We start from the raw sequence: 25028 nt of genomic DNA, 5'->3' as shown, positions 1-25028 counted from the left end.
CAAGGTCTATTCTGGATCTGAAAGTTGGCATCTGAAATAATTTTCTTTATGTGAACATGAACATGTTAGTCGCTCAGTTGTGTCTGACTCTTTTTGACCCCATGGACTATAGCCTGCCAGGCTGCTTTGTTCATGGGATTTTCCAGACAAGAATACTGGAGTGGGCTGCCATTCCCTTCCCCAAGGGACCTTCCTGACCCAGGAATTGAACCCAGGTCTCTTGTATTGTAGGTGGATTCTTTACCATGCGAGCTACCAGGGAAGCCCCATTTTCTCTATAATGGGGTTCATATTGCTGCTGAGAATTAAAAAAAATAACATACATCTACTTAAAAATTTTCACACTACTTCAGGCCTCTGGTAGTGGCTGTGATCCAGTTGCAGGAACAAACTTCCCTTCAGAAATGCAGCCTGGGGGACTTCCCTGGTGGTCCAGGGGTTAAAAATCCACCTTGCAATACAGGGGACTCAGGTTCCATCCCTGGTTGGGGAACTAAGGTCCCACAGCACGCAGGACAAGTAAGTCTGCACGCTACAACTAGAGAGTCCGTGCACCGCAACTAAAGACCCCACATGACACAGTGAAGACCCCGAGTACTGCAACTAAGACCTGATGCACCCAAATAAATGTAACAAATGAATTAATTAAAAAAAAAAAAGATGCAGCCTGGATGGGCCACTCTGGGTCTGACATCATAACTCATAGCCTCGAGGTCCAACTGGAAACTCAGGTCTCCTGACTTGGTCCTGTAGAAGGATATTCTGTATGGTATGTGTGCTACCACTGTGTTTACTCCCTGTTGTCAGTGTGATTATTCTTCTTTGACATACAAAGGTAAATAAATGGGGGAGAACTGTTTGTCTTCAGTGTTCCAAACTGAAATCAGGGTACACGTTATTTTTATACTCTTTTTTTTTCCCCTCACATTTTGGCAGTTTTATTGATAAAAAATTCACATGTCATATAATTCATCCATTTACAGTATACAATTAAATGGTTTTTAGTATATTCAGAGTCATGCAACCATCACCATAATCAGTTAAAAATCACCCCCCAAAAGAAACCCTGTACCCATTAATGGTCACTCGCCATTGCTCCCCCAGTGTGACTGTATTTGAAGACCTTTACAGAGGTAATTAAGATTAAGTGAAGTCATAGGAGTGGGGCCCTGATCCAAATGATTAGTGTCATAAGAGACACAAGAGCACACACTCCCTCTACCATAAGAGGATGCAGCAAGAAGGTGTCTGTCTCCATGCCAGGAAGAAATCCCTCACCAGGAACCGAACTGGTTGGGCCCTTGATCTGGGGCTTCAAGCCTCCAGAACAGTGAGAAAATAACTCTGTTGTTGAAGCCAGTCAGTCTATGGTATTTTGTCATGGCAGCCTGAGTAGACTAATCAGCACAATAGGTAAAAATAACAGTCTGAAAATAGCTTACAGAGTCCAAGGTTACTGGGATCTTTACTGTACACGCTCCTTTCCAGTGAGCAAATGTCTTAGAGTCATACCAAATCTGAAAAGAAACAGACCCTAGTGAAAAAATGTGTATAAGCACATTTTGCTCATGATTTCATTATTTAATAAAACATCCATTTATTTGGATTTCACATAACCATAAAGCTAAAATAAGTTTAATTTAAAATTTTTTGAATAGAAATTAGAGAGAACATATGCTTTTAAGAAAATCCCAAAGGACTAACTAACCTAGTACTGTGATGGATTAAGCTGAGTAAAAGGCCATTGATATTTCCATTCATCCATCCAAAAGTTATTTACTGAACAACCTACCATGTGCCAAGCATTGCTGGGTACACACGAGTGAACAGAAAGACATAGAATCTGCCCTCGTGGATTTTATAGTTCAATTGGCTTATAAAAATGTAATGATCTTACAGTGAAAAAGATGATGGAAGGGAGAAAACAACAACAAAACAAAAGCACACTGCAAGCAAATAAATTACAAATGAGGCAGGAGAAAAGAGTGTCTGACAAGGAAACAGACCTTAGAGAAAAACAAATGGAAATGTGGATTACTAATACAGTGTCTCTTTTTAAAAACAGAGTACAATTCAGGGATGAGGTTCAAACTCTTATCTGAGATGCCCATCAAGGGGGTTTACTTGCTAAAGTGCCAAAAAGCTCCTGCCAAAGTAATCTGATGGGATAAATCCTTAAGATACTATCTTAAGGATGAAAAAACCTTTTTCTCTCTTTTAGTCCAATATAATTTCTGGCAGCCATAGTTCACCTCCTGGGATTACCAGAGCCTATATAAAGCTGGGATGTTGAATCAGTCACTGTCCTGCTGTGACTGTGAGAGGGCTGTGCCCTGACGACTGTCAGCGGCAGTGAACTCTTAATTCAACTGGATCAGTCCTACCTTGTCATGAAGTATTATCTTCGGCTGGATTCAGTTTCCTAGTGTATTGTCAAGGATTTCTGTGTCTGTGTTTACAAGGGATAATCCCTTAGCTATCTTTCCTTGTAATGTCTTTCTTTGGTGAATTCTGGTAGCTCAAGATAAAGAGTTGGTGGGAGTGAAAGGTTAAAAAAAAAAAAAGGATTCAAACAAGAGTTGGGATTACCCATCAACCATTTCCAGTCTGATTGAAATGAGAGGTACAGGGTGTGTGGTACCATAATCAAAGATCCCCAGCCTAGGAAGGGTACAACTGGTGCAAAACACCATGTAGATTAGATTACAACTGGTAACAAAACACCATGTAGATTAGTGGCCATTAACAGATAAAAATCATGGCCCTCAAAAAGCTAACATTCTAATGGGAGAGATAAACAATAAACAAAACATAAAAGTAAATGTGTAGGCTGTTTAAAATGGCAAGTTCTACGGAGACAAAGGATGAAGGAGAACTAGACGGTACCAGGGGCAGTGGGAGTGGTCTGTGATCTTAAAGAGGATGTCAGAGAAGGCCTCCCCAAGAAAGAGACTTGTAGGAGAGGGAATGTGTTGTACAGAAACATGGGAAGGTGACAGCTAGGCTGTTAGATAGCTCTCTGCCCGTCGTGGTGCTATACTAGCTAACCAGCAAGGTAAAGTTCAGGCAAGAAGCAGCTTGGCTCTCCTACCCAGCCTTTGGGAAGATGTAGCAAGAGAAACAATCACAGAACACTCCTGGAAAGTGTTGAAAGAATAGGCTACATAGTCATAACAGTGTGATTAAAATGATAATAGGACATTAATAGAAATTGTGGCAAAGTCAGATAGGGATCTCGTTCCTCTTAATGGAAGCCTGTACTTAGAATTAATTTAAGAAATCTCAGCATAAATGCTTGGCAAGCCAATTCATTTAGCTGTTGTAATATTTAACCTTTTTCTCAGGTTTCTGCTTGGCAGGGGAACCTTTGTAAAGAGCCCCCACCTTCAGAACTACAAATTACTAGAGAAACCAAGTAGAAAGAACATCATTCATGGGCTTTCTGTAGAAAAGCCTGACTATTGTCCTATCAATGATGACAGGTGCAGTGGGCTGAATGGTGGCCCTTCAAAAAGATGTATTTGCTTCCTAATCCCTGGAAGGAGTGAATATTACCTTTATGGGAACAGATTTGACCAAATTGAGGATCTTAAGAAGATTATCTGGAATTATTTAAGTGAAAGTGAAAGTGAAGTCGCTCAGTCGTGTCTGACTTTTTGCGACCCCGTGGACTGTAGCTGACCAGGCTCCTCCGTCCATGGGATTCTCCACGCAGAAATACTGGAGTGGGTTCCAGTTCCTTCTCCAGGGGATCTTCCGGACCCAGGGATTGAACCCAGGTCTCCTGCATTGCAGGCAGACGCTTTAACCTCTGAGCCACCAGGGAATGCAGTGGAATTATTTAGATAGGCCCTAAATATCACCACAAGTGTCTTGTAAGAGACAGATGGGAGAGGAGACACAGACACACACAGTGAAGATGGAGGCATAGAATGAAGTGAGGTGGGTACAAGCCAAGGAATGCCAAGAGTGCAGGCAGCCCCCAGAAGTGGGGAGTGTGGAGAGTGACATGGCACAGACCCTCCCTCAGAACCTCCAGGAGGAACCAACTCTGCCCACGCCGTGATTTTGGACTTCAAGCCTCTAGTGTGGTGACAGCATAAATTTTTGTCACGCCGTGATTTTGGACTTCAAGCCTCCAGTGCTGTGAGAGCATGAATTTTTGTCGTTTTAAGCCACCAAGTTCGAAAGGAAGAGATTCGACACACGTAAGGTATGTGGAGGTTTGTTTACTATTACCTCACTTGACCCTGGCAGAAACACATCAACCACAGTAGCTTTTGGTTCTGTGACTGGATGAATCAATAAAGCACTTCCTGAAAAGTGGAGAAGAGATAAAGTTGAATCTCATTATAAGAGGTCTGAAAACACCCCTTGTCTTTTAAGAAAATTTTTTTTAATTTAAATTTATTTATTTATAATTGGAGGATAATTACTTTTCGTTTTTATGTTGGTCTCTGCCACATATCAGCATGCATCAGCCTTAGGTATACATATGTCCCCTCCTTTTTGAGCCTCTCTCCCCACCTCCTACTCCACCCCACCCCACCCCACCCCTCTAGGTTGTCACAGAGCACCGGATGTGAGCTTCCTGTGTCACACAGCAAACCTCCACTGGCTATGTAATTTTACATATGGTAATGTGTATGTTTCAGTGTTGCTCTCTTAATTGAGTGCTTCTGTGGTTTCAAAGACCACTCAACTGAACTTCTTAAAGGCAGAGATCCTAGTGAGTTGAACCAATGATTCCTCAGGGAGACGTATTGTTAGTCAGAAAGAGGACAGGTGACCAGAGGTGACTGTATCACTGCCATCACTAATCCACTTATGGTGTATTAGGACTACAGGGAGGGACCCTGACATAGTCCAGCATGGTCTCACTTGGTGCCCAGCTGTAGTATGAAAGCACCATTTCACGTCTGCAAATGCTTCATTGTTTGCTATACGTGACTCTGAATGTGGTGAGTCTACAACTGTGACCCAGAAGTGTGGTCTGCACAGATATTCAGGCCCTCTTTCTTGGGCAGGTATCATATCGAGGAATGTAGCTTCAAATTAGACAGACAAGGTCCCTGCCCTCATCAAGTTTACAGCCAAAAACAGATATTAAACAAGTAATTACAAATTAATTAGAGCTAAGACAAATAGTAAACCGGCAAAAGTACAAAATGGAATGAAAATTATGTATTAAGAGGGACTGACTTTGATTAAGGCAGGTGGAAATAGATATTAGGAAGCAATTTGGTCAGGAAAATTTTCCCTAAGGAAGCAGTAGCTTTTTAACTTGAGACCCAAGGATGAGTGGAGACCTAAAGAGATAGGTTTTTTACATTTTGGGGGTTCTACTGTTTAGAAACAGAATTCACCTTCTGGGCAACTCTCTGTCAAGCCTGGCCTCTTGAATGTATTACCCAAATGATAAACTTCCCTGTTCCACATTTGATTGCTGCTGCTGCTGCTGCTAAATCATTTCAGTTGTGTCCGACTCTGTGAGACCGCATAGACAGCAGCCCACCAGGCTCCCCCGTCCCTGGGATTCTCCAGGCAAGAACACTGGAGTGGGCTGCCATTTCCTTCTCCAATGCATGAAAGTGAAAAGTGAAAGTGAAGTCACTCAGTCGTGTCCGACTCCTTCTCCTCACAACCCCATGCACTGCAGCCCACCAGGCTCCTCCGCCCATGGGATTTTCCAGGCAAGATACTGCAGTGGGGTGCCATTGCCTTCTCCGTCCAAATTTGATTAACCCCTACTAAAGAGGCCAACCGAAAACAAACAACCCCAGTCCTGTTTTGCATATGAAATAAGCTCTTCTGGGTCTTTACAAAGATAACTATCTGGTTTACTTTTTCTACTTCCCTTCCCTGTGGTGGTATCTTAAGGCTTAGAGGTAGACCCTGAACAAGAATCCCAAATTGCATTCACAAACAGAATGGGTTTATATGATGTTAACATATTATGAGAAGCACTACATGACAAAAGAATAGAGTTGGGATCCCACCAATACACTAAAAATCTTGGTGATGAAATTTCTTTTCTTTTTGGCTTTCTTGAGACTAGGGATTTTTTAGTGTTCCTATACTAGAAAATATAATAAGAAAAACATAATTATAGTATTTATCATAAGTAAAATTCATCCAGAAATGCTCACCCAGCATGTATTCATCTTCCACACTAAAAGTCTCTAATTCATTAGGAAACTCTACCCACAGAGGCCTGGGGAAAAGAAAAAAGGAATTTCTTACTTCAACATCATTAGATTTTTTTTATAATTCACTCATATTTTCAGTTTATAACTATTTAAAGGAAATTGGAAAAAGTCAAGACTCTTATCATATGAGTCAAGATTTTATAAGCACTGATTATGATTGTTGCTGTTGTTTAGTTGCTAAGTCTTGTTCAACTCTTTGCAGCTCCATGGGCTATAGCCCACCATCAGGCTCCTCTGTCCATGGGATTTCTCAGGCAAGAATACTGGAGTGGGTTCTTCAGGGCATCTTCTAGACTCAGGGATCGAACCCAGTCTCTTACATTTCCTGCATTGGCAGGTGGGTTCTTTATCATTAGCACCAACTGGGATCCCCTTGTTATGATTACTATATAGTTTTCTTGTGTGAAAGAGCTGTTAGCTTAAATGGTTCAATTAAAGCTTGAGAATTCTAGTACCCAAAACTTCTCGTTCTCATTGTTGAGCACCAAATTACTCTGACAGGCATAATCGGAACTTTGTCCAAGTCCAAATGCCTAACATGTTTGGTGTAAAACAAACTAAATGTTTTTTTAAATTAATTTATTTTTAATTGAAGGACAATTGCTTTACTTTATTGTGTCCAGTTCAGTTCAGTTCAGTAACTCAGTCGTGTCCGAGTCCTCGGGACTCCATGAACCACAGAACGCCAGGCCTCCCTGTCCATCACCAACTCCCGGAGTTTACTCAAACTCATGTCCATTGAGTTGGTGATGCCATCCGACTCATCCTCTGTCATCCCCTTCTCCTCCTGCCTTCAATCTTTCCCAGCACCAGGGTCTTTTCAAATGAATCAGCTCTTCACATCAGGTGGCCAAAGTACTGGAGTTCCAAGTTCAACATCAGTCCTTCCAATGAATACTCAAGGTTGATGTCCTTTAGGATGGACTGGTTGGACCTCCTTGCAGTCCAAGGGACTCTCAAGAGTCTTCTCCAACACCACAGTTCAAAAGCATCAATTCTTTGGTGCTCAGCTTTCTTTACAGTCCAATTCTCACATCCCTACATGACTACTGGAAAAACCATAGCCTTGACTAGACAGACCTTTGTTGGCAAAGTAATGTCTCTGCTTTTTCTTTATTATTATTTATTTATTTTCATTTATTTTTATTAGTTGGAGGCTAATTACTTTACAATATTGTAGTGGTTTTTGCCATACATTAACATGAATCAGCCATGGACTTACATGTGTTCCCCATCCTGAACCCCCCTCCATCTGCCTCCCCATCCCATCCCTCTGGGTCATCCCAGTGCACCAGCCCTAAGCACTTGTCTCATGCATCTAACCTGGGCTGGTGATCTGTTTCACCCTTGATAGTATACTTGTTTCAATGCTATTCTCTCAGAACATCCCACCCTCACCTTCTCCCACAGAGTCCCAAAGTCTGTTCTGTACATCTGTGTCTCTTTTTCTGTTTTGCATATAGGGTTATCGTTATCATCTTTCTAAATTCCATATATATGTGTTAGTATACTGTATTGGTCTTTATCTTTCTGGCTTACTTCACTCTGTATAATGGGCTCCAGTTTCATCCATCTCATTAGAACTGATTCAAATGAATTCTTTTTAATGGCTGAGTAATATTCCATTGTGTATATGTACCACAACTTTCTTATCCATTCGTCTGCTGATGGGCATCTAGGTTGCTTCCATGTCCTGGCTATTATAAACAGTGCTGCGATGAACATTGGGGTGCACATATCTCTTTCAGATCTGGTTTCCTCAGTGTGTATGCCTAGGAGTGGGATTGCTGGGTCATATGGCAGTTCTATTTCCAGTTTTTTAAGGAATCTCCACACTGTTCTCCATAGTGGCTGTACTAGTTTGCATTCCCACCAACAGTGTAAGAGGGTTCCCTTTTCTCCACACCCTCTCCAGCATTTATTGCTTGTAGACTTTTGGATAGCAGCCATTCTGACTGGTGTGTAATGGTACCTCATTGAGGTTTCGATTTGCGTTTCTCTGATAGTGAGAGATGTTGAGCATCTTTTCATGTGTAAAAATATGGAACGCTTCACAAATTTGAGTATCATCCTTGCACAGGGGCCATGGTAATCTTCTCTGTATTGTTCCAATTTTAGTATATGTGCTGCCGAAGCAAGCACTGTCTCTGCTTTTTAAAATGCTATCTAGGTTGGTCATAACTTTCCTTCCAAGGAGTAAGCGTCTTTTAATTTCATGGCTGCAGTCACCATCTGCAGTGACTTTGGAGCCCCCCAAAATAAAGTCAGCCACTGTTTCCCCATGTATTTGCCATGAAGTGATGGGACCAGATGCCATGATCTTAGTCTTCTGAATGTTGAGCTTTTAAGCCAACTTTTTCACTCTTCTCTTTCACTTTCATCAAGACGCTCTTTAGTTCTTCTTCACTTTCTGTATTGTGTTGGTTTCTACCAAACTTAAATGTTGGTAAAATTGAATTTTATAATGTAGAATCTGTGCCATTTTTTAATTGTCAATACTTTTCATGCATCCTTAATCATTATCTACGTGAAAAGAATTGGTTTTCCTTGTTTTCAAGTTGGCAACATTTGTGGAGGTTTCAGAAACTCGTGTGGTGTTTGGGTTTTGTTTTATTATTACTGTTGTACACAACTAAGTAGGAGGCATTTGGGCTTAGTAAATCATGAAACTTTCAATATTTCTGGATATTAACTTCATGGTTCTAATGTTGCTTTCAATTTCATGAGGGAAAGATACTTTTTAATAAGAGAAACATTTTCATTTTATTCACTAGCCTTTGTAATAATCTATTCCTTTGCTATTAAATAGTAACAAAGCATCTAAACTTGGCTGATGTCTAAAATTACCAGGAAAACTTCCAACAAACATAGATCTCTGGAACTTAACCAAGGGACTCATAATAGGTTTGGAGGTCTGGCCTGGGAATCTGTATTTTATAAAAAGCTCCCCAGGTGATTCTGATCTGAGTCAGGCTGAGGAACTGCTGATCTAGAGGTCTTGATGTACTATGTGTGTCTCTGTGTGTACTGTTCTCTAACCCAGAAAGTTGGCATTCACATCTTGCCTTCAAAATAGAATCAGAATATAATTTATACACCAGGAAAAGCCCTAAGGGTAAGAGAGAGCTAAGGCTGGCAGAATAAGTTGTTCTTCACGAGAGAATGCTTGTGGGTGTGGGGGACGAAAAAGCTACTTTCTTCTATCCTAGGTTTTTCTGACTGGTTTAAGAATTAAGTTGACAAGACAGAGTTTAACAGTAGAAAATCAAATTTAATGATGTATAAACAGGAGCTCCATAAAAATATACTGCCTAAAGACAAGATAGGCAATTGAGGCTGATATAACACCTGAGAGAAGAAGTGAGTGAGGTTTGGGACTTCAAAGCGGAGAAAGGAAACTTCCCCTGGTAGTCCAGTGGTTAAGATTCTGTGCTTCCCCTGCAGGGGGCATGGGTTCTCTGGTCTGGGAACTAAGATCCCACATGCCTCATGGTGCAGCCAAAAAAAAAAAAAAGATAAAAAACCAAAAATGAGGCAAGATATTCACTTGGAGATGGAAAAACAAATGTTTGATAAACATTTGCTGGGCCATGCAAAGACAATGGGACACAGAGAGGACTTTAGTTCCCACCTTCCCCCTACTAAGCATATTACTTCCCCTATTGCTAAGCATAGTAATGCTTAGCTCATATTCCTTGTAGATATCTCTGGTGATAATGTACTTCCTGGACCAAGCTCTTTATCTAAATTCATGTAGGCATTTAAGGAGGAGGTTAAAAAGAAAGACTTCCTGAGCCTTTTGTACATTTAAAAACAATCAGCTCCTAAGAATCCTCAAGCCAAAAAGACACATTCTGGGGTAGCATGTTTTGTTTCCCTACATGGATTAAATACTAGATGAACTGAAGTACAATATCTTTTCTTTCTCTTCCTTCCTTTCTTTCTTCTATTTCTATCCCCTACTAAATATTATGGGTTTCCCTGGTGGCTTGGATGGTAAATAATCTGCCTGCAGTGTAGGAGACCCAGGTTTGATCCCTGGGTCGGGAAGATCCCCTGGCGAAGGGAATGGCTACCCCACTCCAGTATTCTTGCCTGGAGAATTCCACAGACAGAGGATACTATTCAAAGGTTACAAAGAGTTGGACACGACTGAGCAACTAACACTAACCAAATATTAATGCTTGAATCACCAAATGGCAGGAGATCTAGTTTTTATATTCTGTGACCTCTACTGCCTGACCCTGCTCACAGCTGGTGCTCAATAACCTGACTGACACTTGGTTAAACACCTGGCTTTTCTTTTGCAATCACTGTAGTTACTTCATTGCCAGTGGCTGAGGGGATCTTCTGGTAGAGACTGGTTACTGGAGTGGTGGTGAAGCCTGTTTACCTCATGACAGGCTGAGAAGCCACGTGTGCAGAGTAGAACAGAGAATACCAGTAGGGCAGGAGGGTGTAGCGCTCTCTGATGGCTTCTCGGATGAGCGGGGTGTGCTCCTCCCCAAAGAGCCAGGGCTCCCGTCGCTTGGTCTTCATGGTGGCATGGCCACGGAAGAAGGGCTGGTAGGCTCCCGCCTGGTACCACCGTACTAGCAGCTCTGCCTCTGGATCCCCGATGAAGCCACCTACATCCGCTGATTAGTCAGTAAAGAAAGGCTGAGTGAGACACCCAGGGGTCTAACAGATGATGCCCACAGGTAAGATAAGGCCTTGCAGACCAATAGGGCAAAGGTATGTATATGCACTCAAAATAACAGCATCAAAGTGTGGCCTCAAATTAGGAAGCACATACTAAAAACCTCAGGCTGTTTAGGGATCTGACAATATGCTCTTTGAATATGTTCTTTTCCTGTCAAAAGGCTTTATTGAAAGATCAATATTTCTGTTTGTCCTGAACCCTGGTAATTCAGAAACTGAAAAATATCTACGCGAGTCAATAAGCCTGTATTTAGTGATGGGGGTGGGTGGGGGTGGTTGGCAACTGATTTTGAAAGCAAGATAAAAACTATAGAAAGAACTAAAGAGAGAGACATAATCAGAATTAGAGGTTTAGGGAGAAAATTTCAGGTTTAGCCCTTAAGCAGGATACAAATTCTTTGTGTCAAATGTGAACTAGTGCCATTGAAAAACACAAATATCATAATGTGACATTAAGTGCTTCCAGTCCCACAGAAAACAAGGAGCAGCTGGACCTGTAGCCAGGTTGAGCATCTCTGTACTGAGATCGCTCACCTGCAGGGAGTTACTAGGACTAGGGGAAGGCAGCCCATCAGAGAATTTTAACTAAATTTTATCTTTTCCAAGTGTGTGTGCATATATATAAAATGCCACAGATTTCTGTATAGCTGATTTCTGATTTGCTAAATTCTTTGTAGTTCTCTCCATTTTTTTCACTTTCAGATAGAAAAGGAGTATTTCAAGAAGAGAAACTCAGTTATCAAGAGTGTCTAAAGAAAGGAACAGAGCAGTAAGAGAATGAGGAAAAGAACACTGTGGCTCTCTTTCTGATGACTTTACTTCATGTTCTCTGTTCAGACGAGACATTCGTCCCCTTCATTCTCCTCTCTAGTCTGTTCTCCATTCTCCTCATTTTCTCTTTCCCACGTTTATTCTGTTGAAAACAACTCACAAGAAGGGATTTCTGACCAGCTTTAATGAAAACACCACCCACCCCTGCTTTGATTTTTCTTTCACTTCAGGCCTGAGGCTATCATCTTACCTCCACAAAAAGAGATCCCAGTCACGCTGAGGGTAAGTAACATAGGGATAGAAATTTTCAGGTAACTCCACTCTGCTGTGTTATCACCTGTCCACACAGCACCTTTGGTCATCAGTAAGAAGGTATTAAAAGAAAGAAAGAAAAAAAAATCAGCCCATGTGTACTCAATTTCATATTTAGATTCCATATTTGTAATAGACAATATAAAGGAAAACATTTCTTTCTTTTAATTATTTAATTGTGAAAGCTCTTTATATATTCTGGATACAAGTTCTATGTGTATATATATATATATACACACACACATATATAAACATATATGTATATCGCAAATGTCTTCTCTCAGTCTATGACTTGACTTTCATTTTCTTAACAATGGGCTTTCCTGGTGGCTCAGCTGGTAAAGAATCTGCCTGAAATGCAGGAGACCTGGATTTGATTCCTGGGGTTGGGAAGTTCCCCTGGAGAAGGGAAAGGCTACTCACTCCAGTATTCTGGCCTGGAGAATTCCATGGACTGTATAGTCCATGGGGTCACAAAGAATTGGGTATGACTGAGTGACTTTCACTTTCATTTTCTTAACAATTTCTTTTTAAAATTTTGATGAAGTCCAATTTATCATTTTTTAATTTTATGTTTTGTGCTTTTTGTGTTCTAAGAAATTTTGCCATCTCAAAGTCATGAAGGTTTTCTACATTTTTTGTCTAGAAGCCTTTTGTTTGTTTTAACTTTTATAATATAAGTCTATATTCCATTTTGAGTTATTTTGTGTGTATGGTGTGAGGTAAGGGTCAAGGTTCTTCCCCTCTCCCCCATATGGATACCCCATGTTTCAATACTATTTATTGAAAAAACTCCTTTCTCCATTGAATTGCCTTGGCAACTTTGCTGCTAAATATTTGACCATCTATGTGTTGGATTCTTTCTGAATTCTACATGCCTATGTGCCACCCTGCTTTCTGCAAAATCCTCTATAAGAGGTTTTAAGACCACATGAGGGAGACAAAATAAAGTAGCAATAACAATAGTTAACATTTATAGAGCCCTCGCTGAGCCAGGAGGTATGCTACTTTGCTTGTATCATTCCATTTAATCATCATAACAACTCTATCAGGTAAACAAACTTTATTTTACAGCAGACGGAAATATGGCAAAAGTGGATATGGTAGGATTTGAGCTCAGGCAGTCTGACTCTAAAGCCAGTGCTCTTGAGCACTGAATAGTTGATAAGAACTTGTAAAGATATATAGCACTAAAGAGATTCATAAAAGAAAATAACCTATTTTATTAAGTCTATATTACTCCTGAAACATTTGTCTCTCTTTTATTAAAATACTTTTGGTGGCTATTTTTGTTTTAATATTTTGTAGAAATTTTAGGCTGTCCTATGGCTAGCAAAGGAAAATATTTTCAAGAGATTTTTCTTTTAAAACAGTACCTTCATAATTCCTCCTGGACTTCAAATGAGGTATGTATATATCTACATAATGACTTTGAAACCCACAACATTCTTATAAAGTATCAAAGTTCATGTAAATATGCAGATGTTTTCAGGTCTCAAATGGCTGTTTAGTTGGAAGTTCTCTCTGGCTGTTGGTCTCAGCACAGGACTTGATACAACAGTGTTCTTTGTAATGCCTCACTTGGTACGCTTTGGTGGTGAGTCAATAGCTTCACACAGAATATTGAAGACTAGGCAACGGGCCAATATATTTAAGAGATAAAAGATTACTTATATGCATATCTTCTGTTATTTTTTTAAGTATAGCTGATTTACAATTTTGTGCTAATTTCTGCTGCACAGCAGTGATCCAGTTATACATATATACATTTTCATATTCTTTTCCATTACGGTTTATATCAGGATATTGAATATAGTTCCCTGTGCTACACAGCAGGATCATGTTGTTTATCCATTCTATATGTAATAGTTTGCATCTGCTAACCCCAAACCCCCAGCCCACCTCTCCACTACCTCCAGTTATATCTTTTTTAAAATTTCTCCTTATAAATGTTTTCATTCAAAGACCTTACTTGTTTTAGTGATTAAAAAGGATACTTATAGAGAATTTGGAAAATAGAGATAAAAAAGAAGAAAATTAAAGTAACTCATAATCACCATGGTACTATATTCATTTAGAATACTGCGTGGGTGCTTGCTAAGTCGCCTCTTTCGTGTCCAACTCTTTGAGACCCCATGAACTTGAGCTGGCCAGGCTTTTCTGTCCATGGGATTCTCTAGGAAAGAATACTGGAGTGGGTTGCCATGCCCTCCTCCAGGCGATCTTCCCAACTCAGGGATCGAACCCAAGTCTCTTAGGTCTCCTGAACTGAGAGGTGGGTTCTTTGCCACTAGCACTATCTGGGAAGCCTCATTTAGATTACTACCTACATATACCTATATATATATATTTTTTTTAAATAAAATCAGGATAATATATAAACATTTAGGTATCCTGCTTTTCCCCTCCCTCATCTACCATGCAATTAAGGCATATATTAAATATCCTTATGACAGTCTATCATATGGATACACCATAACTGAATAACTATTCCCTTATTGTTAGAATCTGGATTTTCTTTATTTCTTTTTATTTTAAGCACTAATGCTGTGTTGAGCATCTCTGTACATCTTTGCCTGCTGATAATATTGTGACCTTTTCCAGAGTATCACTGGGGCTGGTTTTCAGGAGTGGAGTAGGAGGCCTAATAATGTCTCTGGTGAAATAAAGGCTGGATTCCTCAAACTGGGACCTAAGCTTTGGGCTATTTATGCAAGGTCAGGGGACTTAAAATAGCCTTCCTGCTATGGGGTGGTTAGGCTGAACTAGATCTGCATTAGCTAGTAAACTGGATCCAGCTATAGATGACCCTGACCACAAGCAAAAAAGCTAGGTCTATTTTAAACCACATTGCTTAGTGGAACAGGTGACTGAAGGAATGTTAGAAGTATATTTTCTCTGGTTTTGATAAATCAAAGAGACAGGGTCAGAAATGGCCATCCCAGAAAATAGATTCTCTAAAGATATTCTGCCAACTAAGTGGCCAGTTCTTCCATGAAAAGTGAAAGTGAAAGTTGCTTAGTCATGTCTGACTCTTTGTGACCACAAGGACTATACAGTCCATGGAATTCTCCAGGCCAGAATACTGGAGTGGGTAATCTTTCCCTTCTCCAGAGGATCTTCCCAACCCAGGGATCAAACCCAGGTCTCCCTGATTGCAGGAGGATTCTTTACCAGCTGAGCCACAAGGGAAGTTCTTCCATGGGAAACAAGTAACTAAACTTTATTAAAATTGGTTTACTCTGTCTCAGGACAAAATAAATATTTCAGGGCACATCACTCTCTACAATCTAAGGCTGATCTACTGAAAAGGAAAGTATCAACAGAGTTGCACCATATACCATATATGGTCAAAAGAGACAGGCTGCTAGCTTGTGTTTTTAAGTATGACATTATGAGCCAGTCCTTACCATATTTTTGTGATCCAGCAAAGAATGAACGTGTAAGAACAAAGGGTCTCTCCTTTCCTTTAGATCGCTGGATCAGTCCTTCTGTAGTGGCCATTTGCTATGATGTCAAAAAAGAAAAATTTCAAATAAAAAAAAAAAGAAAAATTTCAAATAGATGACTGAATTATGGCATTGTGCAGACATCACCAATAAGCTATTTCATGTGCAAAAAGTAATAGGTGGGAACATGAAATGGAAAATATTAAAAAAAAATCTTCCAAATAATTTTCATGATGTAATGAAACTGCTCTAAATTTCCCTATTAAAAGAGTGAAACAATTTCTTTGATTAAAATAGCCATGAAACAGGGGCTTCCCTGGTGGCTCAGAGGTAAAGACTCTGCCTGCCAATGCAGGAGACACAGGTTAGATCTCTGGTCTGGCAAGATCCCACATGCTGAGGAGCAACTAAGCCTGTGCGCCACAATTACTGAGTCTGTACTCTAGAGCCCGGGAGCTGCAGCTACTGAGCTCGGGTGCCCTAGAGCCCATGTTCCACAAGAGGAGCAACTTCAACGAGAAGCCTGCACACTGCAACGACAGAGCAGCTCCTGCTTGCCGCAACTAGAGAAAAGCCTGAGCAGCAACTAAGACTCAGTGCAGTCAAAAAAATAAATAAATAAAAATTGAAAAATAGCAATGAAATAGTGGTAAATAATAAAAGAGAATTTATTTGGTGCGTATTATTATAGGTATTTTTATAAGATTTTTCTCTTATAATTTACACAACAACCTCTGAGATAAGTTTTCGTTAATGGAAAAAAACTGAGCTTCGGAGAGGTTAAGTGACTGGCTCTGGCCTACATAAGAAAATTCTCCAACTATAACGTAGTTTACAGTTATAGCAAGAGGCTGTATACAGAAGTAAACTGATACTATCTGGAAACCATGCCATATGTAGCCAGCAGCTCCCACTGGAAAACAGCAATTGGTGGGAGGGTCACAGGAACACCGTTACACTCTGAAGATAACAAAGAACCACAAATATAAATTAGGGCAAGTGACTGCAAAGGTTTTTGAATGTGACTGGCAAATGGAAGGCAATTCTACCACCTTCCATTGAGAAGGCTAAGTACTTAAGGAAGGCCTTCTACATTTAGAAAGTACACAGACTGAAATTGTGCCTCTGTGTTCTAAATCTTACTTCACTGGTATGAACATAAGACTTGCTGTATTTAGACATTTGTGAAATTTTTAAAAATTTGTTTTGTCTTTGGTGTATTTATGCACAGCCTACTTCAGTAAAAGGTTTGAAGGATTATCTAATGCTCCTTACTAACGGCTACTGTCAAGGAAGATGTTTCTATGTTATCATTAATTTCACAATATCTATAAATTAATCAATCAGGTTCATTATAGAAGGAAAAGATGCAAAGGGAGAAATACTGTTTTATATTGGCTACAACCTGATAAGACCTATTACAGTTGACAGAAAAGACACACAAAGAGAAATGAACAGTATAGCATGGCTGTTACAAAGCAAATGACTTTCAGCCCCAAAGGTAGGGCCTGTGGATCCAGGCGGCTGCTTTTTAGATGTCTTACCTGATAAAAGCCATAGATGTTGTGAAGTTCCCGGTGCTCCCAGTTGCCGTGATGAATGGCATTCTTCTGCATGGTTTGCTCCGGGCCTTTAAAGACAGAGGGCTCATTCATGTCGTTCCATATGTAGAGGATGTCAGTAGATCCCTAGGAAGTCAATCTTGATCATGATAAAACTCCTATAGAGACAAGGTTATTATGACAGCCGGCCCTATTCCTCTTTCCTACTCCATTTACCTTATTATTTATTATATTTATTATCTATGCTCTGTCATCTGCTGGAATAAAAGTTCCACAGAGCAAGGAATTTTGTCTGTTTTGTTCACTGATAAATTCCAAATACCTAGAACAACCTGAATGGCAGAGGGTTCTCAATAAATACTTGCTGATGAATGAAAGAGTGCTATGCTGTATTCCCACGTCACCCACAAGTCCATTCTGAGACCTCCTGGAGAACCCCTACAGGACAGGTTGTGAACGTTCACAATCAGGTTCTCCATCATCCCTCATCTGCTCCAGCTCTTACTAGGGGCAGTTAGAGCCGTCTGTGAAGAGATTCTGCCTTCCCTCTAGTACTATGAAGGGTTTGACAGTTAAGGTACCATTTGTCAGCAGGATCTAGAGTTTGTATCCTACAGAGAATTGTTTGACTTAGAGTGGGAAGGGGCTGTTGAGTCATCCAGTTAACATGGTGCTGTAGTCCCTTTATAAAAATCCCTGGTCTCTCAGCATTTTATTCAATAGTTACAATGACCAGGAGTCTCTCAGGCAGCTCATTCCAAGTTTTCTGAAAGTCTTGTTCCTTGTAACATTCTCTCACAGGGACCAGGCTGTCTTCTGGGATACCAGAAAATACATATGCTGCCTTCCCCACATGGTAGTCTTTCGGCTTATATGTTTTTTTTCTGACTCTTTACTTCAAATTCTTTCTAATCACGTATATTTGAATGAACAAGGCTGTATAGGTTCCAAGTATTTAGCTGCTTTGACTGTTCTTTAACACCCTCTAAGGCAGCGGCTGGCAAACTTTTTCTGGAAGGGCCAGATTGTAAATATTTTCAACTTTGCAGGCCATAGGGCCTCTTTTTCAATAACCCAGTCCAGGTATAGTTATGTGCCAGCAGCCATAGACAATAGGGGAACAAGTGTGTATGACTGGATTGGCCCAATTATTATTTATCCCTGCTCTAAGTTCTCTTCTTTTTTTAAAAAAAAAAACAAACATCTATTTATTTAGTTGGCTGCATCAGGTCTTAGTTGCAGCACGCGGGATCTGCACTGCCTCATGTGAGATCTTTTGCTGTGGCGTGATGGTTTACAACATGTGGGTCCCAACCAGGGATGGAACCCGCATCTCCTGCATTGCAAGGCAGATTCTTAACCTCAGGGAAGCTCCTATTTCTATATCCTAATACAGGATGCTCAGAAACTAGAGGTTAGTGGTTAAGAGCCAGGCTTGGGAGACAGTTGACCTAAGTTAAAATCTTGGATTTACCACTTATTAGATGGGTGAATTTAGCAGATTTTTATAGTTGTCCATGCCTTGATTTTCTCATCTGTGGAATTAGAGTTAATTACAATTCAACTTCAAAGAGTTATTGTGAAGATGAAATGGTATAATGCACACAAAGTGATTAGCATAGTGCTTGGCACATAGCATGTACTCAATTTATATTAGTTATCATTCTTATCACTACCAACATTGGTTGAAAACAGTTGTCTAGATGTGGCCTCTCCAGTTTTCTCTGTGATTTTTATAAGATTTTAAGAATTATTATTATACCTTACTTTTAATGTCATGTTATACTCTGCAAGAAACTTGCACATATATCATTATCATTTTTAATAATACCATACAAAGTAAAAATTTCTACAATTTGAAAATATAATAAATCTCTAGTATTAAGTAATTTGATATATCATACAGTCTATCATAATGAAAGTCAAAATCACAGCTTTTGTGCATTTGGTAATTCATATGGTGCCTCTCCTCATATGCCATTCATATGGCACCACCAAAGTCTGATATGTGGTTGACATCCCTGCCTCTTCATATAAGGATTATTTATCAGGAGCTACTCAGTGAAGCAGAGTACTTCTATTTAATCACTTCTTTCCTTACTTCATCCTTCCAGGTAACTAGGAAAGGGCAAAGGAATAAAAACAAACCTGATAAACAGAGAAAGCGAAAAGACTAGAATACCACTCTCTGACTTTGGGGTTGGAGAAATCCAGGTAAGAGGAGAGACCTGCAGAGGCAGAAGAGCAGACAGCCTGTTAGGAACAGTGGTCCTCATGGTAAGATGTAAGATGTGAAAGCTGGGTAATGAATGAGTGCCTTACATCAAACGTAAAAGATAGCCGATACAGAGGCACAGTCTGGTGAGAAGCTAATAAGAAGGCAATGCTGAACTCCAGTGACAATCACTAGTCCTCTCAGACCCAGAGGGCAGGGGAATGCCAACGAACAAGCATCAGGATGGAGCCTGTCCCTCACTGATGGCCTCAGACAGTCCCAGTAAGGATTATGGTGGATATCCTGGAGTGAACCTTTTGTTCTGAAGGAGGGCAGAGACGTGTTTATAAGTGATACAGGGAAAAGAGGAATGCATGGGCTTTCTCCACTGTGTGTGAATTTGTGATAGAGTGCTATCAGATGATAGACTGGTAATTCCCTTTTGTCTGTGAGGAGTTTCTACCAAGGCTTTAAATTAATGATTTCTGAAATGAAGGCTTCAGAGTTGTCAGGGGCAGCTGAGATCACTCATGAAAGGCTGGCAAGTCAAAGCTATGGGCTGTTGAGGCAAAGAAGCACAGGGAGAGACATGCAGGACTCTTCTTTCTTCTTCTTCTCCTCCTGTTCTAGTTCTCTGGCTTTTAATTTTTATTTGCTAAGGGAAACAGCATGTCACTGAGGTTTGCTTATTTATTTTTCAATCATTCACTGACTTTTAAATGTATATAAAGAACATCATACCAGGTGTTAGATGAAAGATATAAAAGATGATAATACCTTTAAGGAAAGGCACCTAAAATATAGCATGTGACATCTATAAGAAATTAATGCAGCCTTCATTAATTGGGGCTAAACAGTGGATATCAGGTGAAAAAAATGACATCTTACCAGGCCAGCATACACCTTCAAAGTCTCCTCCTTCATGATTCTTCACAAAGAAGCCCTGTTCTTTGGCCTTAGCATACACTGAGTAGTTGGGATCAATCTTGATGTGGGGGTCACTAATGACCACAAGCTGTCAGAACATAAAAGGTTAAAGATCTCAGTTTCATGTAAGTCATATGTTCATTTATATGTTTTCATCATAGTTTTGGAGTTCACATACTCAAAACAACTGTGCTGTGCTTAGTCACTCAGTCATGTCTGACTCTTTGCAACCCATTAGACTGTAGCCCACCAGGCTCCTCTGTCCATGGGATATTTCAGGCAAGAATACTGGAGTGGTTACTATTCCCTTCTTCAGGGGATCTTCCCGACCCAGGGATTGAACCTGCGTCTCCTGTGTCTCCTGCATTCAGGTGGATTCTTTATCTGCCCAGCCATCAGGGAAGCCCATAACAACTACTATTACTGACACCAGTAAAATCCTATCACCTTTTATGTGCTCATGGGAATATAACTTGATATCAAAACCAGGTTTATTCTTTTTCACAGTAATTACTGTCCCTCTAATACATGTTCTAAAGATCACATTTATTAAGATTCTCTCTCTGTGGTGCTGAGTGCTTCACATAAGGATTAAGTAGGCAAGGTCTCTGCTCCCTGGATACCTAAGAGGCTAAGATAACACAAAAGCAAACATTAAAGAAAAGAGAATTATTAAAAACAAACAAAACCCCCCAAAATCCAATGGTACAGCCATATTTAGGAAGTAGTGGAGTGTTAATTGCTCATTCATGTTCAACTCTTTGTGACTCCATGGACTTTAGCCCACCAGGCTCCACTGTCCATGGGATTTTTCAGACAAGAATACTAGAATGGTTGTCATTCCCTTCTCCAAGGCATCTTCCTGACCCAGGGATCAAATCCAGGTTTCCTGCATTGCAGGCAGATTCTTTACCATCTGAGCCACCAGGGAAGCATTTAGGAAGGAGGTTTGAAAAGAGCTATGATCAGAGCCCCAGGTCTTTAGCATCTTTAGCATCTCTCCTTGCCCTTCTAATACCATCACTCTCCCCTACTCGAGGGCCTGAAAACCATCTATTTGGCTAGAATAATCTTATAATAATCATCCTTCATGTCTGTTAAAATCTACTCTATACACTGATGTTTAATTCTCCATGCTAAAAAACTTTAAAAATATTAAAATGTGGTAAGATATACATAACATAAAATTCACTATCTTAACCAGTTTTAAGCGTGCAGATAAAGAATCTGCCTGCAATGCAGGAGACATAGGAGACCTTGCAGTTCAACGGTGCATTCACAATGTTGTACAGTCAATGTCTACAACTCTTTTCATCTTGTAAAACTGAAACTCTATACCCATTAAAAACAACTTCCCATTGCCACCTCCTCTCTAGCCCTTGACAACTACCCTTTTCCTTTCTGTCGCTATGATTTTGACTGCTTTAGATATTACAGATTACTGAAATCATATAGTATTTGTCTTTTTGTGATGGGCTTATTACACTCAGCATAATGTCCTCAAAGTTCATTCATGTTGTAGTAGCATGTATCCAAACGGCCTCCCTTTCAAAGGCTGAGAAATTTTGTATTATGTGTATACACCACATTTCCTTTATCCACTCATCTGTCAGTTAGCTTTTGGGCTGCTTCCATAATAAACACCAATAAATGTTTATTAATTGGAAGATTAAGAGTTAACAGCATTGGCTTTGAACACTTGTAAAAGGCCTGGGGAGCAATAGAATGGGTTAAAAAGGCAACTTGAATTTCACGGATAGGGACTGAGGGATCTGTTCATGAGATGCATACGGGATTCTTCCCTTTTTCCTCTGTTTTTTTTCTCCTTCACTCTCTTCATTATTGTCATGACCACCACCACCACCACACCTGCCGTCTCCTTGTCCTTGTTTTCTATTTTAGTTTTTTCCTTGGCCACAGGGACAGGTAGAGTCCATCAGGGAAGCATGCAGGAAAAATAGTGTACTAAAAGAATCTGACTCCATTTCTGACTGACTGTTAAGAGCTTCAAGCCCCACCACATCTTCAGGCCCCTTTACCCTTCTGCCCCCACCTTGCATGCTGACAAAGCCCTGATGCTTCCTTCTTTGGGGCCAACAAGAAGTTCAAACCACACGAGCCCTAGTTCAACACTGTAACCACCTTAAAACCTGAGCTGGTCTCCTTTCCCAGCTCTCTTAGGCCATTTTCAGAGGTGCTTGGGAGCAGCTCTGCACCCCTAAAATGCCTATGGGATTAATTAACATTTTCATACCCTTTTGGTGCTAGTGTGATATCATCAATCTTGACATCAAATTTTGTGTGAGGTGCACCCATCACATTAGTACACGCTGGTCACAGTGAGTGGAACTGAATGGTAGGCCCCTTCATCCTTATGGGGACCTAGACCCACTAAGGCAGGGATGGATAGCGTTATTACCTTTTCACAAAAGCTTTTCTATGATCACAATTACAGTTACACTTGAAAGTACTATTTTCCGGCCTTTTTTTTACAAGATGGTTCTCGTTCACTAATGTGCTAAGGCAACTTAAACATTTTTAAATGCTCTGCAATGAAGAGGTTCAGAATGCTGTCTTGTGCGTACACGAATGCTAAGTCACATCAGTTGTGTGCAGCTTTTTGCGACCCCGTGGACTGTAGCCTGCTAGGCTCCTCTGTCCATGGGATTCTCCAGGCAAGGATACTGGAGTGGATTGCCATGCCTTCCTCCAGGGGATCTTTCTAGCCCAGGGAACAAACCTGCGTCTCTTACATCTCCTACGTTGGCAGGCGGGTTCTTTACCACTTGTGCCACCTGGGAAGCCCACGGGCTTATTTTACCTTACGTTTTTTGCTTCTGAGCAGATCTTGCATCCTTTTGGGGTTTGGGAATCTTTTCTTGTCCCAGGTGAAGTACCTCTTGCCCTCTGTGTGCTCTATGTCCAGCCACATGACGTCATAAGGAATGTTATGTTCATCAAATCCTGCATCCACTGCCTTTACATCCTGCTCATCTTCATAGTTCCAGCGGCATTGATGGTACCCCAGAGAAAAGAGAGGGGGCATGGCTTGTGTGCCTAAAAGGGGGAGATGACAACTGAGCCAGGTACCACCACAATGTTAACTGTACATTTGATAAGTGTTTCCTGAATCTACAAGGTCTAAGCACTGAGTCTTGCACTTAGGGCATCAAGAAGAAAGCATTTTGTTTATCCATTCATCTTTTTAAAAAATTAATTAGCTTATTTTTGGTTGCGCTGGGTCTTCGTTGCTGCACAAGGGCTTTCTCTAGTTGTGGTGAGTGGAGGCTACTCTTCGTTGCAGTGCATGGGCTTCTCATTGCGGTGGCTTCTCTTGTTGCAGAGCACAGACTCTAGATGCACAGGTTTCAGTAGTTGTGGCATGCAGGCTTTAGTTGCTCTGCAGCATGTGGAGTCTTTCTGGAGATAGAATTCATGTCTGTTGCACTGGGAGGTGAATTCTTATCCACTGTACTACCAGGAAGACCATGTTTATCCATTCATTTTTGATGAGCACTTAGCATATTTCCACTTTTGGGCTCTGGTAAATAATGCTGTAGAGATCTTTGGCATAAAAGTATCTGTTCAGTTTCCATTCAGTTCAAGTATATATCTAGGAGTGGAACTGCTGGATGAATTAGTTAGGGTTCTGTAGAGAAACAGAATCAAAAGGATATGTGTATATTATATACGTATTGATACATATACAGAGAAAGAAAATGACTGACTGATCTTAAGGAACTGGTGCATGTGATTGTAGGGGCTCGTAGCTTTGGATTCTGCAGGTAGGCCAGCCTGGAGACCCAGGAAGGGCTGAAGTTGCAGCTTGAGTACAAAGACAGTCTCAAGGCAGATTCCTTTTACTTTAGGGGATGTGTGTGCTCAGTCGCTCGGTTGTGTCGTCTTTACGACCCTATGGACTGTAGCCTGCAAGGCTCCTCTGTTCATGGGATTCTCCAGGCAAGAATATTGGAGTGCGTTGCTATTTTCTCCTACAGGGTATCTTCCCAACCCAGGGATTGAACCTGTGTCTCCTGTGTTTCTTGCACTGCAGGCAAATTCTTTTACTGCTGAGTCACCGGAGAAGCCCCTCTTTAGGGGGGCTTTTTTCTCAAGGTTTTCAACTGACTGGATGAAACCCACTCACATTACAGAGTGTGAGTCTGCTTTACTCATAGTCTACGGATTTAATTCTTAATCTCATCTAAAAAATAACTTCTTAGTGACATCTAGACTAGTGTTTAGCCAAATATCTCGGCACCATGGCTTGACACACAAAATTAGTCATCATGCTGGGTCATATGGTAATTCTATGTTTAGCTTTTTGAGGAACTGCCAAACTGTTTCCACAGCAGCTGAACCATATTATGTTCCAACCAGTAACGTATGAGTTTCTAATTTCTCCACATACTCACCAGCACTTACTATTATCTCTCTCTCTCTCTTCTTTTCTGATTTAGCCATCCCAGTGGGTTTGAAGCAGTATCTCATTGCAGTTTTAATTTACCTAATGCTGTTGAGCTTCTTTTCAGGTGCTCGTTAATCCATTTGTACATCTTCTTTTGAGAAATGTCTATTTAAGCCCTTGGTTCATTAGACTGTTCAATTAGATGGTTCCTTTTTGCTGTTGAGTTATAAGAGTTCTTTATATATTCAGGATACTAGATCCTTATCATATACATGATTTGCAAATATTTTCTCCCATTCTACAGGTTGGCTTTTCACCTTCTTGATAATGTTCTTTGACTCGCAATAGTTTTTAGTTTTAAAGAAGCCCAACTTGCAACTCCCCTGGTGGTCTGGCAGTTGAGACTCCCTACTTCCACTGCAGAGGGTGTGGGTTAGATCCCTCGTTGAGGAACAAAGACCCCACATGTCAAGT

General features: G+C 40.5%; 1 protein-coding gene and 1 non-coding gene across 5 annotated transcripts in view; both read right to left on the bottom strand.

The window, feature by feature from the left end:
• Positions 1–25028, bottom strand: part of GANC (glucosidase alpha, neutral C) — a 64660-nt gene that overhangs the window by 7267 nt on the left and 32365 nt on the right. For 3 of the 4 annotated variants that reach the window (XM_043471567.1, XM_043471566.1, XM_043471569.1), the window contains exons 12-21: positions 22968–23203; positions 20108–20234; positions 19153–19232; positions 16987–17130; positions 15404–15500; positions 11932–12033; positions 10603–10846; positions 6150–6214; positions 4240–4316; positions 1443–1517 (exon numbers count right to left, since the gene is read on the bottom strand). In XM_043471567.1, coding sequence (XP_043327502.1) covers positions 1443–1517; positions 4240–4316; positions 6150–6214; positions 10603–10846; positions 11932–12033; positions 15404–15500; positions 16987–17130; positions 19153–19232; positions 20108–20234; positions 22968–23203 — 1247 coding nt within the window. The remainder of the gene's footprint in view (positions 1–1442; positions 1518–4239; positions 4317–6149; positions 6215–10602; positions 10847–11931; positions 12034–15403; positions 15501–16986; positions 17131–19152; positions 19233–20107; positions 20235–22967; positions 23204–25028) is intronic. The other variant, XM_043471570.1, reaches the window with a different exon arrangement.
• Positions 8245–8351, bottom strand: LOC122444385. The gene has a single exon (XR_006270228.1). It is a non-coding gene; the product is annotated as a U6 spliceosomal RNA (small nuclear RNA).

This window comes from Cervus canadensis, chromosome 6 (assembly GCF_019320065.1).
Source record: "Cervus canadensis isolate Bull #8, Minnesota chromosome 6, ASM1932006v1, whole genome shotgun sequence".
Classification (NCBI taxonomy): domain Eukaryota; kingdom Metazoa; phylum Chordata; class Mammalia; order Artiodactyla; family Cervidae; genus Cervus; species Cervus canadensis.
The sequence above is the reverse complement of the archived record's forward strand: the minus strand, read 5'-3'. Positions and strand labels throughout refer to the sequence as shown.